Genomic DNA, 14,292 nt, shown 5'->3' with positions numbered 1-14,292 from the left:
CATGTCTCAACCCTCTCTCGCGAAATTCGTTATCAAGCGCCCATGGCTACATAACTGGCTGAAGCCACTGTCGCAGTGGTATGCCGACTCGGCAGGTTACAGAAAGCTCGGTCTGAGGTATGAGAGCTCCGCCAGCACGTTACGCTACCAATTGGAGCTGTGCATTGAACTTATCATCACAGTAGTCCATATGATTAGAAGCTAATGATTGTTCATGATATAGAGCCGATGATTTGATACCTGAAGAGAACGAGACCGTCCTGCTCGCTATGAAGCGCCTGTCTCCAAAGGAACAATACGATCGTGTGTTCCGCATGCGCCGTGCTTTCCAGGTACATATATCAGGGTTCTTTGCTATTGTCGCGCGAATTTGACGGCAAACAGTGTTCCATCCAACATCAATTACTCCCAGAGGCAGAACAGACCAAGCCTGAGGAGGTATATATTACGATTCTCTCGCGACTATACGCAGGTACTAACAAAGCCACAGGATGTACCGTATCTTACTCCACTTATCAAACAGATTGAAGCCGAGATGGCGGAGAGGGAAGACCTGGACAACATTGTTATCACGAAACCGAAGGTGGCCAAGTCATAAACGAAGAGATGTTGCATGCATTGTATAGCGGAATAAGGGAAATCGGACGCAGACGAGTAGAGTGTATAGTACAGTCAATCGGTAAAAAGATTTGCGTATTCTCCTGCTACATTGCTACCAAGATCCATAGCTCGCGCCGAGGCGTGTGTTTTCGCCCGTCGACATTCGACTGCGAACCTATATATCGAAGTCGACGACTGCTATGCCGAAATCTGAAAAGACAGCTGTCACTTTGGCGTGGCCAGATCAATTTAACCGAGTATGCCTTCGCAAGAGCATACATTTGATCTCGGTGCTCAAATAGCTCTTCTTATGGCCACTTTCCAACTCCACCTATCGGAGTGTAACAGTTAACCTCAATATGGGTATAAGGAACTCTCCTATATGAATCAGCAACAGGTCCTCATTCCTTTCTTGATTCCTGGTCCTTTCCCAATATCGACCTTAAATCTTTCTCGGTGTTGGAGTACCAATCCTTGTCGGCTGCGACATCCTTCTCGACCTCCGCTGCACTCTTTGTCTTGTTCTTTCGTCGTGAGTCACCTATGAGGCTCTCCCGAAGATTGCTAACAGCCGTACTATCGACTTTCTCTATTTTGTTGTGTTGTCGTAAATGCTGCTTGTTCCATGATAACTCGCCCCCGTCTGCGTCGCGATGTTTCGCAGCGTTGATTTTAGCCGCTTTGATGGACGATCGTGTGTAGACGAAGAGGACACCAGCCATTGTGAAGGCGACAATAGGTGCTGTGAGTGTCTAGTAGCAGAATCAGTATGAAAACAGCTCAAGACATGTGGGACCTTACTCTGGCGTTCACCGTCCGTCGTGGCATGGTCTTACTACCAGCGGCCGCCGGTACAGAAACACTATTACCCATGGCGCAGATTGACAAGCTTCATATGATCAGTCGTTGGATCTGTCTAGGTTGGGCGCATCACGGACGTGGTCGGTCGTTTGCTCGTGGCACTGACATATAAAGCTATCCACTATCCGTTTGTCCATAGTTACATGGGAAAGCTTGGCGCCCGATGCACGTCTATGCCACCAACACGCGTTTTTATATATAATTAATATTTTATAGCATCGTCAACGAATACTCGTATACCTATTAAAATACCTATTATATATTAGTATTATATGATATTAGCTATATATTAGTATTTTTTTAACTATTTTACGCTATCTATTATACCTCCTAAGTAGTATAAAGGTATTTAATTCAGATAGGATAACTCGATAGAACCTCTACTACTACCTCCTAGGCTATAGCTATATATATCTACGTTAAAGGCGCTCTAGTATAGTATAGATAAGATATTAAGGGCTATAAAGATAGCGGCGAGGTATAAAAATATACTACTAGCGCCCTCTAACGTACCCTTATTAAGCGATCCTCTAGCCTTACTAGATAATATATCTAATAATACTAATAACTCTACTTTAGTTTATAGAGATATAGTTAAGAAGAAGAAGAAGAAGGATCTATAGGATAATAACGCGGCTCTTAATAAGATAATATAGTCTATCTATTAGGACTTAGCCTTAGGTAGGACCCGACCTACACGTACCTTAGCTAACAGGGTTAGAAGGTAACGTAAAGGGTAGTAAATAGTTACGTGCTAGATAGATCGGCGTCCCTTTATATATATACTCTTAGATTTCTACTAAAAGAATTTAGTAGTAATTTATTCTATAATAGAATATACCCTATTATTCTATCTAACTATACTACTATCTAATAACCCTATTCTTATATTCGAATTACTCCCTATATAGTACTATAGTTAAGATAGTCTAACTAGAACCAAGAAGGTCGACATAATCTACTATAGGGATAAGTATAAAGAGTAAAGACGTGGGATAGTAGTCTAATAGTTTATAGAGAGACATAGGAATGTATTTATAGAGTAATCTTACTCTTATACGAGGTTAATTCCTAACGAGTAGGAATTGGTTTATACGGTCTACTTATATAGTAACCTCGCTTAACTTAGCTAACTTAACCTAGCTCTAGCCACTACGTGGCTACATAGATTAGAATAGTCTATATAGGTCTATTATAGTTCCCGTCCTAATAATATCCTTCTTCTTTTTATACTTCGCCCCGAAGTACTTAAGTATATATAATTCTAAGTCTCTATAATCTATCGTGTATCTATATATCCGTAACTAAGTTTCTATAATATTATAACTATCCTTAATATAGGTAAACTCGAGATTCTAGTTTACTTTTACTAGTTTATATACGCGCTTATCCCTTACTTCGTGGCTACTACCTAGGATATATAATCGCTACTTTAGTTAAGTATATATTTAGCTTCGCTCGCCTTTAATTTTATTCTCTAGTATATCTACCTCGCTCTTAAGGTAAGTCGTTAATTTATATACTATCTTTCCTAGTTTAGGTTTAGAAGGGTCTATAGTAGTCTATTCTTATTAGAACCGGTCCTATATAACCCATTCGCGTTATTACGGTTACTAATTTAGCTTCGTTAATTACCGTTAAGGGTAGATAAATATTCCTTCCTTAGATCTCTAGCTAATATATATATATAGATATCTAATACTAGTCCTATCTCTAAGCCTACCTCCTCCTCTCGTAAGACTCGCTCTAAAGATATCGCCTTCTCCCCGGCCACGCCGGCTAAGAAGTCTACCTATTACGGTAGCACGAAGGCGTGCTCTAAGTTAGAGAAGAGAGTAGCTAGGGCTACTACTACTACTGCCTCTACTACTAATATAGCTACTAGTCACTCTAATCTAGATAATTCTAGTACTAAACTTATAGATAAAGTGGTTATAGATTCTCCTCTCGCTCTAAAGCGTACGCTATCTACTCTACCTCCTCTAGAGGATAAAGAAGATCTCGTTATAGACGATAATCGCGAGCCCTCGCGCTTACCTATACCGCCGCCTCGCCGCTCTTCCTTCTGGTCTAATATAGACTAATTTAGTTACTCTAGGTCCTTTTAGAACCTTAATATTCGCTCTAAACCCTAGTCTACTAATAATAAGGTCTAGGTCGCCAAGAATACTAAACGTAGTCGCGGTTTATACTATAGGAAAACAGCGAACTACGGTTTAATATACTATAAGTATATTAAGAGCTATACGGCCGGCTCTAAATATCTCTTTTACTCTAACTCTAGTATTAGCTACTACTCTACTAACCGCGACGGGCCTATATACCCTATCTTTACTCTATCTACCTACTACTACTACTATACCGTAACTAGTAAGACTTATCTATAAATAAGTATAATGGGCTATCTTAATCTAGTATAATCTAAAGTAGTCCGCGCTAATACATTCTTAGGTTCCTATATATATATAAGATATCTATAATGATCTTCGTGTCCGTGAGACCCTCGGGGGTCCTTATAGCTGCCTATCTACTATATAGAGGGAGTTTAGGGAGCGCTATAAGCTCTTCCTAGAGGTTATTAAAGTATAAGTTATAAGCACGTTAATTATTTTTAACACCTATTAATTTTTCTAGCCGCCGCGAGATCCCTAGCGCCTAGACTATCTATTCTAGGGAGTCTATCCTAGCTATAGAGGCCGTAGAGAGGATTCGCTCTATCCCCCCCCGTCCGTCTCGCGCTACTAATAGATCTTATAAGAGGTCTACTATTTCTCCCTCTAAGTTACCTTATAAGAGGATATATATTCCCTTCTAGATTATTCTAGATTATATTAGCTAACTTTAGACCTAGTCGCTACGCTCTAGCGCTTAAGGCTCTTCTCTATAGACTCTAACGGATCGGGTTATTACTCTAGAGGCTAAGGTCGTCGTCCTCTACCGCTATATCATATAGTTAGAGAGAACTATACTAGAGGTTAGAATAGATAATAAGATAGAGGAGTAGCTCTATAGTTCTAGCTCTATGAGTTTAGCTCTATATATTAGCTCTATGGTCTAGCTCTATATATTAGCTCTATGCCTAGCTCTATATATTCTAGATCTACTATAGGTGGTGCGCGCCGGCTCTATTTACCTAGCTTTTATCCATTTTAGTCCTTTTTAGACCGTTTAGATACCCGTCGGCTAGTTTCTAGTAATTTAATTCTTAACTTAACGATATTATATATACGCTCGCTTAGCTTATAACTATCAGTTTCTATATTCTAATTTTCCTTAAGTTACCTAAGTATAGACACTATATATAAATTAGTTTATCTCTATAAATTCTATTAGAGTACCCGAACTAGTAGCCTAGTAGTTATTGGTTCGGGTACTCTAACCTTTTATATTTCGTGTTAAGAGTTTAATTCTATAGTAGGGTACCTTTTTTTAGGTTCTTGGTCCTATGTTTTTCTCGTGTATAATAGTCTATATTAGTCTATTCTAGACTCTTCTATATTATTCTATTATGGTATATCGCGTCGCGTTTCTAAAATGGTTATTTACACTTTCTTCGCGTCTAGTAACCATACGACGCTTAAATTATAGGGCTGCTATATAGAGTTTTCCTAGTGCGCGTCTAGATTTCCTAGTTTAGTACTTTATTCTCTATGGTATCCTTCTTCTTTTTACGACGACCGCGACGTCGCTATACTTATATTAATAATATACTATTCTATATCTTTTACTTATACGCAGCTATTATAGAACTTAAGATATATACTACTAGTTCCTAGGTGTCCTTATCCTTAGTGTAGTCCTTCTAACGGATTCTATATTTCTAAATACTATCTTTATTAATCCTATGTTTAATAATATGGTCTACTTCGAACACGTCTAGTCTATCTTAGGGTATAATAGAGTATAACTATATATTCGTGCGGCCATACACGTTAGGTCGAAATCTTTCGAGTAGTAAGACGTGGAATATATTATAGATTCTTATATCGCTTCCTAAGTCGAGCTCGTAGACTCTTATACCGATACGACGTTTAATTCGGAAGGGACTAGCTATTTTATAATCGAGCTTCTTATTTACTTACGACGTTCGTATGTTACGGATATTAAGAAGGACCTTATCGCCCTCCTTATACGTCTAATCCTTGGCTAACCTATTATAGTACTTTATATATGAGTTATTTACTTATTGGATTATAGCGTAATAGTTACGTGCGGTTTCGAAGATTTTAATCGCTAATTCCTAAGCGTGGACGTTCACGTCTATTATTCGATTAAATTAGACCGTCTAAGACTTAAAACCTATTCTTAGACTACGTCCGAGGTTCGCCTAGAAAGGTATAATATCTATCGTACTATAACGACTATTATTATATACGAACTCTACTATACTTAGTAGGGAGGCCTAGTTATCCTACTCGAAATTATAGAATGTACGTAGGTAGGCCTTAAGCGTCTAGTTCTATTGCTCTATCTAGCCATCCGTCTAAGGATAAAATACTATAGATATATTTCTATTTATACTTACTATTTCGTAGAATAACGTCTAGAATTTAGACGTGAAGGTACTTCCTCGGTCCGTAACGATCCTTTTTAGTATACTATAGACCTTAATAATCTTGTTCTAGAATACCTACGCTAGTTCTTTAGATGTAATCGTCTTCTATACCGGGATATACCTAGATATCTTTATAAGTCTATCTACGATAATAAGAATAGAATTATAACTTATTCTAAGTATCTTACTTAGAGGTAAGTTAGTTATAAAATCTATAGTAACGTCTTCCTATATAAAGAGGGGGGCTGAAAGAGGCTGTAAATTCCTATATGGCTTATGCCTAGGGGCCTTCGTTCTTTGATAAATCGGATAAGTAGCTATCTATTCTTCGACGTACTTAGGTATATCTTTCTAAAAATAGTACTAATGAATTAAGCTTAGGGTACGTATATACCTAAAGTATTCTACTAGGTTAGTATTATAGTATCAGCTAACTACGTTAAATTGCGCGTTATCTATTAGTATATAGTACTTTCTATTATAGTAAAGTAAGCCGTCCATAAAGGTCTACTTATAGTCTACTTTAGTCTATAATAACCTATCTTACTATATTTTACGTAACTTTAAAACTATTAGGTCTATCTTCTATAGATCCACGATTAACTAGGTAAGGTTAATTAGATATTCACGCTAGGTATTATCGCCCTTCCCGATAGCGCTAATAAACGGCCTACTAGGGACTTTAGTACTACGTCTTTAGTTACCGGCTTCGGTCTTAGAGATTTAATTACTAGTATTAACGTTAGTATCTCGCTAATCGCCTAATAACTTAAAATCCAACCTCGTCCTTAAGAGTTAGGCCTATAGCTACTCTAGGACTCTATAGCTACTATAATCCTAGGCGCCTTCTTTATAGTTAGGTCTTCTTAATATTCTATTAGCTAGGTTTATACTTCTAGGTTAATAGTAGATTATAAAGTGAAAGTTCGTAAGCTACTTAGTCTATTAGATCTATCGACGGTTTAAAACCGTCGTGCTTATAAACCCCTTTAAGTTATAGTAATTAGTTAGTAACTCGACGTTATATATAGTACCTTTAAGATAATATCGCTACTATTTAAACGACTCTACTATTACTAGTAGCTCTTGGTTATAGATAGTATATCTAGTCTTAATATTAACTATTTTACGTAAGAAGAATATAACTAGATACTATTAGACCTTTTTAGACTTAGTTAGTCTAGGCTAGAAGAGAATACCTAAGATTATAAATCCTAACGTGTTAGTTTCGACACGGATAGGTTTAGTTAGGTCGAAGTATACTAGTAATAGGGTAGTTATAAATGCCTCTTTGATTTTCTCGAAGGAGGCCCTTTCGTCTTCCGATAATTCTATAGGCTACGATTTAATATTATACTATTTCTATCCACCACGGACCGTAATAGACGAATCTATAGTAGTAGTACACGCGTTAAGCGGTACTACTAGCCGGGAGAAATACTTAACGAATTTTTAGTAGTAATTAGTAAATCCGATAAAGATATGTATATCTTAAACCGATTTTAGTTTAGGCTAGTCCACGATAGTAGCGACCCTATCCCTTTCTATAGTTATACCTTAATTAGTAATAACGAAGCTAAGGAAGTTAATATAGTCCTAGTGGAACTCGTATTTAGATAGCTTAATATATAGCTTATGTTTTTCTAGCCTATCTAGGACTACGCGTACGTGCTAGATGTGTTCTTCTTCGTTATTAGAGAAGATAAGGATGTTATCGAGGTATATGATACACGTCGTATCGAGTAGGCCTACTAGCGCGTTATTAATATACGCTTAGAAGGTTCCTAGCGCGTTAGTTAGTCTAAAAGGGACTACTATATACTCGAAGTATCTATAACGGGTCCTAAACGCCGTTTTCTACTTATCGCCCTTCTTAATATATAGGCGGTAGTAGGCGTCGCGTAGATTAAGCTTAGTAAAGATCTTCGCGCGCCCTAGTCTATTAATAGACTTAGAGATAAGAGGTAGTAGGTAATAATTCTTTCGCGTGATATTATTTAGGCTACGGTAGTTAATATATAGATAGAGACTCCTATCCTTCTTCTTTATAAAGAGGATTAGAGCTCCGGCTAGAGATATACTAGGTCTAATCTATTCTCGCGTAAGGTTCTTTTCGATATATTCTCGGAGGACCTATAGCTCGGGTTCTAATAGAGGGTAGATGGGTCCATATAGGGGTTATTAACCGTCTTCGAGGTTAATAGTAAGGTCGGTAGGTTAGTATTAAGGTAATTCGGACGAGTCGATTACTAACGCGATATATTAGTATATTTTATACTAATGTAGTGTAAGAATAGGGTTATTAGATAGTAGTGTAGTTAGATAGAACAATGGGGTGTATTCTATCATAGAATGAATTACTACCGAACCCTTTTAGTAGGAATCCGAGAGTATATATATAAAGGGACGCCGATCTATCTAGTATGTAACTATTTACCGCCCTTCACGTTACCTCCTATCCCTATTAGCTAAGGTACGTGTAGGTCGGGTCCTACCTAAGGCTAAGTCCTAATAATTATCCCTTCTCTCTAGGAAGCTGCCCTTAGCAACCTAGATTATTATCTATCTCTATATCCCTATCCTAAGTCTTATAAGACCTTAGTCGTTCTCTATGCTTTATCTTAGATACTTACCGATATTCGCCGATCTAAGATTTATATAAGCGTTTTCCTAATAAACTAAATTTTATCTATCTTAACTTCTTATATAGATAAGATTACCTAATTAGGCCTAGCGTATCACGTAATGTAATTAGGTAAGCCCGGGTACTATCTATATTAAAATCTTTTCTTAGAAATATTCCTTTCTTTAAAAAACTTCTCAACTCTTTATAGAGTTTTTTAGATTATTAGGTATATCACCCGATTCTTATAGATATAGATTTATATAGATTTACTATAATTTAGTATGATTTACGCAATTTACTAATTTTCGTGCCGTCCTTAGCTAGTAATAATATAATTCGTAATAATCCGTATAAATTAATAATAATCTTAATATAGTTTCCCGAAATCTCGACGCTCTAAAGTAATTAGCGCGGAAATAGGCGCCTTCGAATAATCCCTATCTCGTATATATTACTAATATGTCGAAAGCCATTAATCTACCCCGACCTAGGCCGGGCTCTAATAATCTAGCTATATATTATTATAGTTATCGCTTTCTATCGTATATTACTCACGGCGGTACTAAATCTATAATATACGGTACTTGCATAACTAAGAAGCGTTATTACTTATAGGTATTTAAGTAAGTTCGAAGAACTTTACGTAGATTTACTTATATTAGTATAGATTACTACTAGGCCTCTAGTAACCCCTACTGATAAGGAGCGTAGTACTACTGATCGTAATGCCTTAGAGAAGGCTTTTTATGAGCTATATACCTAAGGTAAGGGTTACGCCTAGGAGTACGATTCTAATAAGATCTGTAAGGATTTATTAGAATCTACTATAGCTATTATTACCGCGATTACTAGGTAATATCGTTTTTCTTAAATCATTATAGATTCTTACTAATATATATTAATCTCTATAATAGTGCTAAAATCTCTACTACTTCGGACTTCTTTCTATATACTAGTAATATTAGAATTCCTAGAAAGGGTTCTAGTAAAAAGGCTAAGGTTCCTTCCTTACGCGTGCTAAAGAGCCGTAAATTTAGGGAAGATAGCTCTAATCTAGAAGTTTCTATACTAAAGGTATGTGGTTCTATACCGATCGTTAAATCTTTTCGCTGATTTATATAATTCTTAGCGTGCCCGCGCCGGTCCGTCCCTCTCTATCCTGGGTCCTGCTGCTCTATAGGTTTCTATAGAGGAGTTCATAGCTATAAGGCGCGCTATATAGAATTTATAGCGTCGGAACGAAAGGCTAGAGACTTATATTATAAAGCTCTATACTATACTAAATAAGAACCAGCGGAAGGAATTAGATATAACTATCGCGGTAATTAGTACTTCTACTCCTACTCCGACTTAATTAGTTTAGATCTATACCGATCGGTACTAATATATCTCTTTTATCTAGCGTTTTTGGTTTTTCGGTTTTAATTTTAAAGCGATCTTACTTCTTCTAGATAGATTAGTACGAGTTTATATAGATCTATATAGATCTTTATATTTTCTTTTAGCTTTCTTAATTTTATCTTTCTTTAATAATAACTTCTTTAATCTCTTTAGTAATCTATACCAATCTATACTAATCGGCACCGACTTTTAATGTCCATTTCTCTTAGTAAATCATTTTTCTAAGTCTCTTTTTTAGTTAAATTTTTGAAGTTCTAAGTTTAAACTTTCTAAGGAAGTTCCTTAATTCCTTAGAATGTTTTAAAGATCTATATCTCTTTTACCTTCTTCCTTTTAGGCGGCCGTTCTTAGCGCTAAACTATACTAAAAAACGTCGAATCGCCGTACTTTAGTATAATTCTCTACGATTCCGCGGCTTCCTTTGCTAATTACTACTTATATACTAATATCGCTACTTTACTAATGTTTATTATAGGTTCCTAAGTATCTTCGTTAGGATTATATCCTTTCTAACGAATTTTATATAGCTACGTGCCATCTTCGGCGCGTTACTAGCTAAGTATCTACTTAACTTTATAGATATCTATACCTTCTTACGTAACTACTTTATATAGCATCTATTTAGAACGATCCGGTAATAATAAGGCATGAAATAGCTCGAGAAGCGTGATATAGAACATATTATATATCTTTAATATAGGAGGGAGTTATAACTCGTACGCCTAGTCATTAATTACACGAGTAATCTTATATAGACCTATTATCGTATAGTTAAGCTTCTTCTTTAGCCTAATACTATAAATATTCTTACTATTTAGTAAAACTTTATCCCTAACATTAAAGATCATGGGTTTTCTACCCTTATTATAGTGCGATTTACTATAATTCGTAGTATCTTATAGTAACTTTATAACGCTTCTTTACGTTTAGAATAGTTCTATAGTAATTTCTATTACTTTAACGTTAGGTCGTTCTACTTTAAACTAAGTCCCTAAGAACTACGTATTATGGTTCTAACCGAAGTTTACTTTGAACGGACTTACGTAGGTTAACGTATATCGGCTGTTATTATACGCGAATTCCGCGACATAGACTAACCTTACCTAGTTATCCTACTTATAGTTATAATATACGCGTAAATACGCCTCGACTATCTAATTCTACCGCTCTGTCTATCTATCTATTTATAGATAGAACGTAGTACTAAGTTTCCGCTTAATTCCTAGCGTATAGTAGAAATCCTTCTAAAATTTAGACGTTATCTACGGACCTCTATCCGAAACTATACCGTTTAGTATACTATAGAGCCGGACTACGTCACGGAGTAGTATATCTATAAGATCCGGTGCTTAGATTATCTTCCTTATAGGGATGTAGTATAATATCTTCGTAAATCTATCTAGAACTATAAGTAAACTATTATAAATATGCCTAGAATACTTACTTAGGGGTAGATCTATAATGAAATCCATTAATAATTCCTTCCATGCCTCCTTTAGTATAGGTAATAGCCTTAATTCGCCATATAGTAAGTGTCTATATACTTTCGTATACTGGTAAACGTTATACGTTTTTACGTAGTCTTTTATATATTTATAAAGACCCGGCTAGTCGTACGTCCTTCGGATTAAATTAACCGTCCTTATAACGCCGAAGTACCCTACTAACGCGTAATCATACTATTCCCTTAAAATATCGATTTATAAGCCGCCTTTAGGCACGTAGAGTCGGCCTTAGAAGTAGATCGCGTCCGATCGTCGTTTCTACCTTAATAACTATGGCGGATCTATAGCGCTTCCTTTTATACTTATGACTTTCTTTACTAATATATCGGAATTCTAGGTAGATTTAATTAAGTCTTTAAGGGTTTTCTTAGTTTCTTAGACGTTTATTTAGATTACTTAATACCCGCTCTAATTCCCGCGGAGAATCGCCGAAAGTGTCCTGGCTTCTAGCATTCTATTAGATAACTAGTCTTATAGTATCTAAAGTATAGCATAGTCTGAATTACACCGACTATCTACGTCATTCTATGACGATTTCTTATAATCTTTACGCCGCGATAGAGGATTAGCTTTATTCTCTCTTCTAGCTTTATATAAGATTTTAAAGTTAAATATTAATATCCACTTAGCCTAACGTACTTATCGGTGATTAAGGACCTTAGTTAATATAAAGTAACGTAGATTTACGTAATCTAATAATAATTCGATCTAATATACGGAGCCTTCTAAATAATATCGCTATGACTTAAAACTCTTAACGATTATAAGTAGTTCCTAGTCGTGCGTGTTATAACGCGTCTCTATATCCACCATTTTACGGGAAAAGAAGGCGACCGGGTGCTATTATACCTTATCTTTCGTATCTTTATACGGTTAACTAATAATTCTAGTAATTATAAATTCTAACGCGTTAGTTTCGACCCGAATATACTTCTTAGAATCGAAATACCTAAGAATCGGCGTAGTTATAAAGTAATTCTTTAACGATCGGAACGTATCTCGCGCTTCCGGCGTTAACTATATCTCGACCGACTTAGCTTTACGCTATACTCGCCCATCTATAGGGATTTTACCGCTATTCTCTATGAGTTTATTAAGCGGCGCCGTAATTTATAAGAAGCCTATAATAAATTTATAATAATAGTTCACGAAACCTATAAATATTCTAATTTAACGTATAGTAGTAGGTTCTAGCCATTCTATGATGGTCTTTATACGCTCCGGCTCTATTTTTAGGCCGCTATATATTATAATAAAGCCGAGAAACCCAACTTCTTATTAGTAAAACTCGCATTTAGATAATTTTACATAGAGTTTATACTACCTTAGATAATTTAGTACCGATTTCACGTGTTCTTTATAATCCTACATGCTATCGGAGTAAATTAGTATATTATCGAGATAAACTACGTAAATCACGTTAAGTAATCCTACGAGTATAGTATTAATATATCCTTAAAACGCTCCTAGCGTATTTATTAGCCCGAATAGCATAATAGTATACTTAAAATAACTATATCTAGTCCGAAATGCAGTTTTCCACTTATCTCCGTGACGAATTCGAAGCTAGTAATATATATCTTATAAATCTAGCTTTATAAAGTACTTTACCTTTATTAATTAGTCTAAAGATTTACTAACTAGCGGTAATAGGTGACGATTCTTCTTAGTTACTATATTTAGTGCCCGATAGTCGATGCATAGATATAAACTTCCGTCTTTCTTCTTTACGAAGAGAATAGGTACGCCAGCTAATAATATACTATAACGTATCTAGCCTCTTTCGAGGTATTCTTTAATATATTTATAAAGAACTTCGAGTTCTAGTCTTAAAAGTAGGTAAAGTAGGCTATAAGGGATATCTACTCCCTCTTTAAGCTTAATCTTTAGCTTATACGGCCCGTGATTAGGGAGAAGTAACGCATCTCCTACCGAAAACACATCTATATACTATGAATATACGTCGGGTAGCGTGTCTTCGCCCTGATTATTACTATTATCCTTATCTTTATTAATAATTAATAAGGACGTAAGATAGATTAGCGACGATCGGGTCCGCACGGCGAGGTTCTATGCCTCCTTACTAATAGTTATAACTTACTAGTATAATTTACCACGGTATTATCGGAACGTTAATATCTCCTTCTAAAAATCAAGGATAGGGTTTAGGCATCTAAGCTAAGGCATCCCTAGAATCATATTCTATTAGCTAATATTAGCCACGATAAATTTATTAGACATCTACTATTTTATTATCTTCGAGTTATGAACTTCGTAATTCATTATAGCTTTACCTAAAGTTCTAACTTTATATCTATTAACTACGATAGTTCGGCTAACTTTACTAAGATCGTATAATAATCTATACTTCTTTATAAGAATTAATAAAATATAGTTATCTTCTATACTAGTGTCCACGAGGGCCTATATAGTTTTATTACCATTTACTATAGGTAACGATACTTTTAGTAATATTAGGTCTTTACTCGCCGGAAGGCGCTATAGCTCCTCCTAAGTATATATAATTTAGCTAAGAACGCGGTTAGGTCTTATATACTAGCCTATTCTTTTTTCGGATTCTTATAGTTAGGCGAAATATATTCTATTTCTCTATACTTATAGTAACGAAGTGTGCTATAATCCTACTATTTTACGATAGGCGTTATATTTAAGCCTATGCCTTATGCTTTTCCGCGTTAAGAAGTACCGCCTTAATTATTTCGGTATCCTCTTAACGCGTTTCT

At 35.7% G+C, this 14,292-nt stretch overlaps 2 protein-coding genes across 2 annotated transcripts; one reads left to right on the top strand and one right to left on the bottom strand.

The window, feature by feature from the left end:
- Window position 1: 1 nt before the first annotated feature.
- EJ05DRAFT_536975 (14 kDa subunit of cytochrome bd ubiquinol oxidase) lies at window positions 2-598 on the top strand (the record flags this gene model as incomplete). The annotated part of the gene is made up of 4 exons (XM_033749352.1): window positions 2-117; window positions 224-332; window positions 385-438; window positions 491-598. The coding sequence occupies 4 exons, from the start codon at window positions 2-4 to the stop codon at window positions 596-598; spliced, it is 387 nt and encodes a 128-aa protein (XP_033602177.1).
- A 403-nt stretch (window positions 599-1,001) lies between these two features.
- EJ05DRAFT_484642 (uncharacterized protein) lies at window positions 1,002-1,473 on the bottom strand (the record flags this gene model as incomplete). Its single annotated transcript, XM_033745357.1, has 2 exons — window positions 1,002-1,352; window positions 1,402-1,473. The coding sequence occupies 2 exons, from the start codon at window positions 1,471-1,473 to the stop codon at window positions 1,002-1,004; spliced, it is 423 nt and encodes a 140-aa protein (XP_033602176.1).
- Between the last annotated feature and the right edge of the window lie 12,819 nt (window positions 1,474-14,292).

Source organism: Pseudovirgaria hyperparasitica, assembly GCF_010093815.1.
Source record: "Pseudovirgaria hyperparasitica strain CBS 121739 unplaced genomic scaffold EJ05scaffold_5, whole genome shotgun sequence".
NCBI classification, from domain to species: Eukaryota; Fungi; Ascomycota; class Dothideomycetes; order Acrospermales; family Acrospermaceae; genus Pseudovirgaria; species Pseudovirgaria hyperparasitica.
Note: the sequence above shows the minus strand (reverse complement) of the source record. Positions and strands in the feature narration are given on the sequence as shown.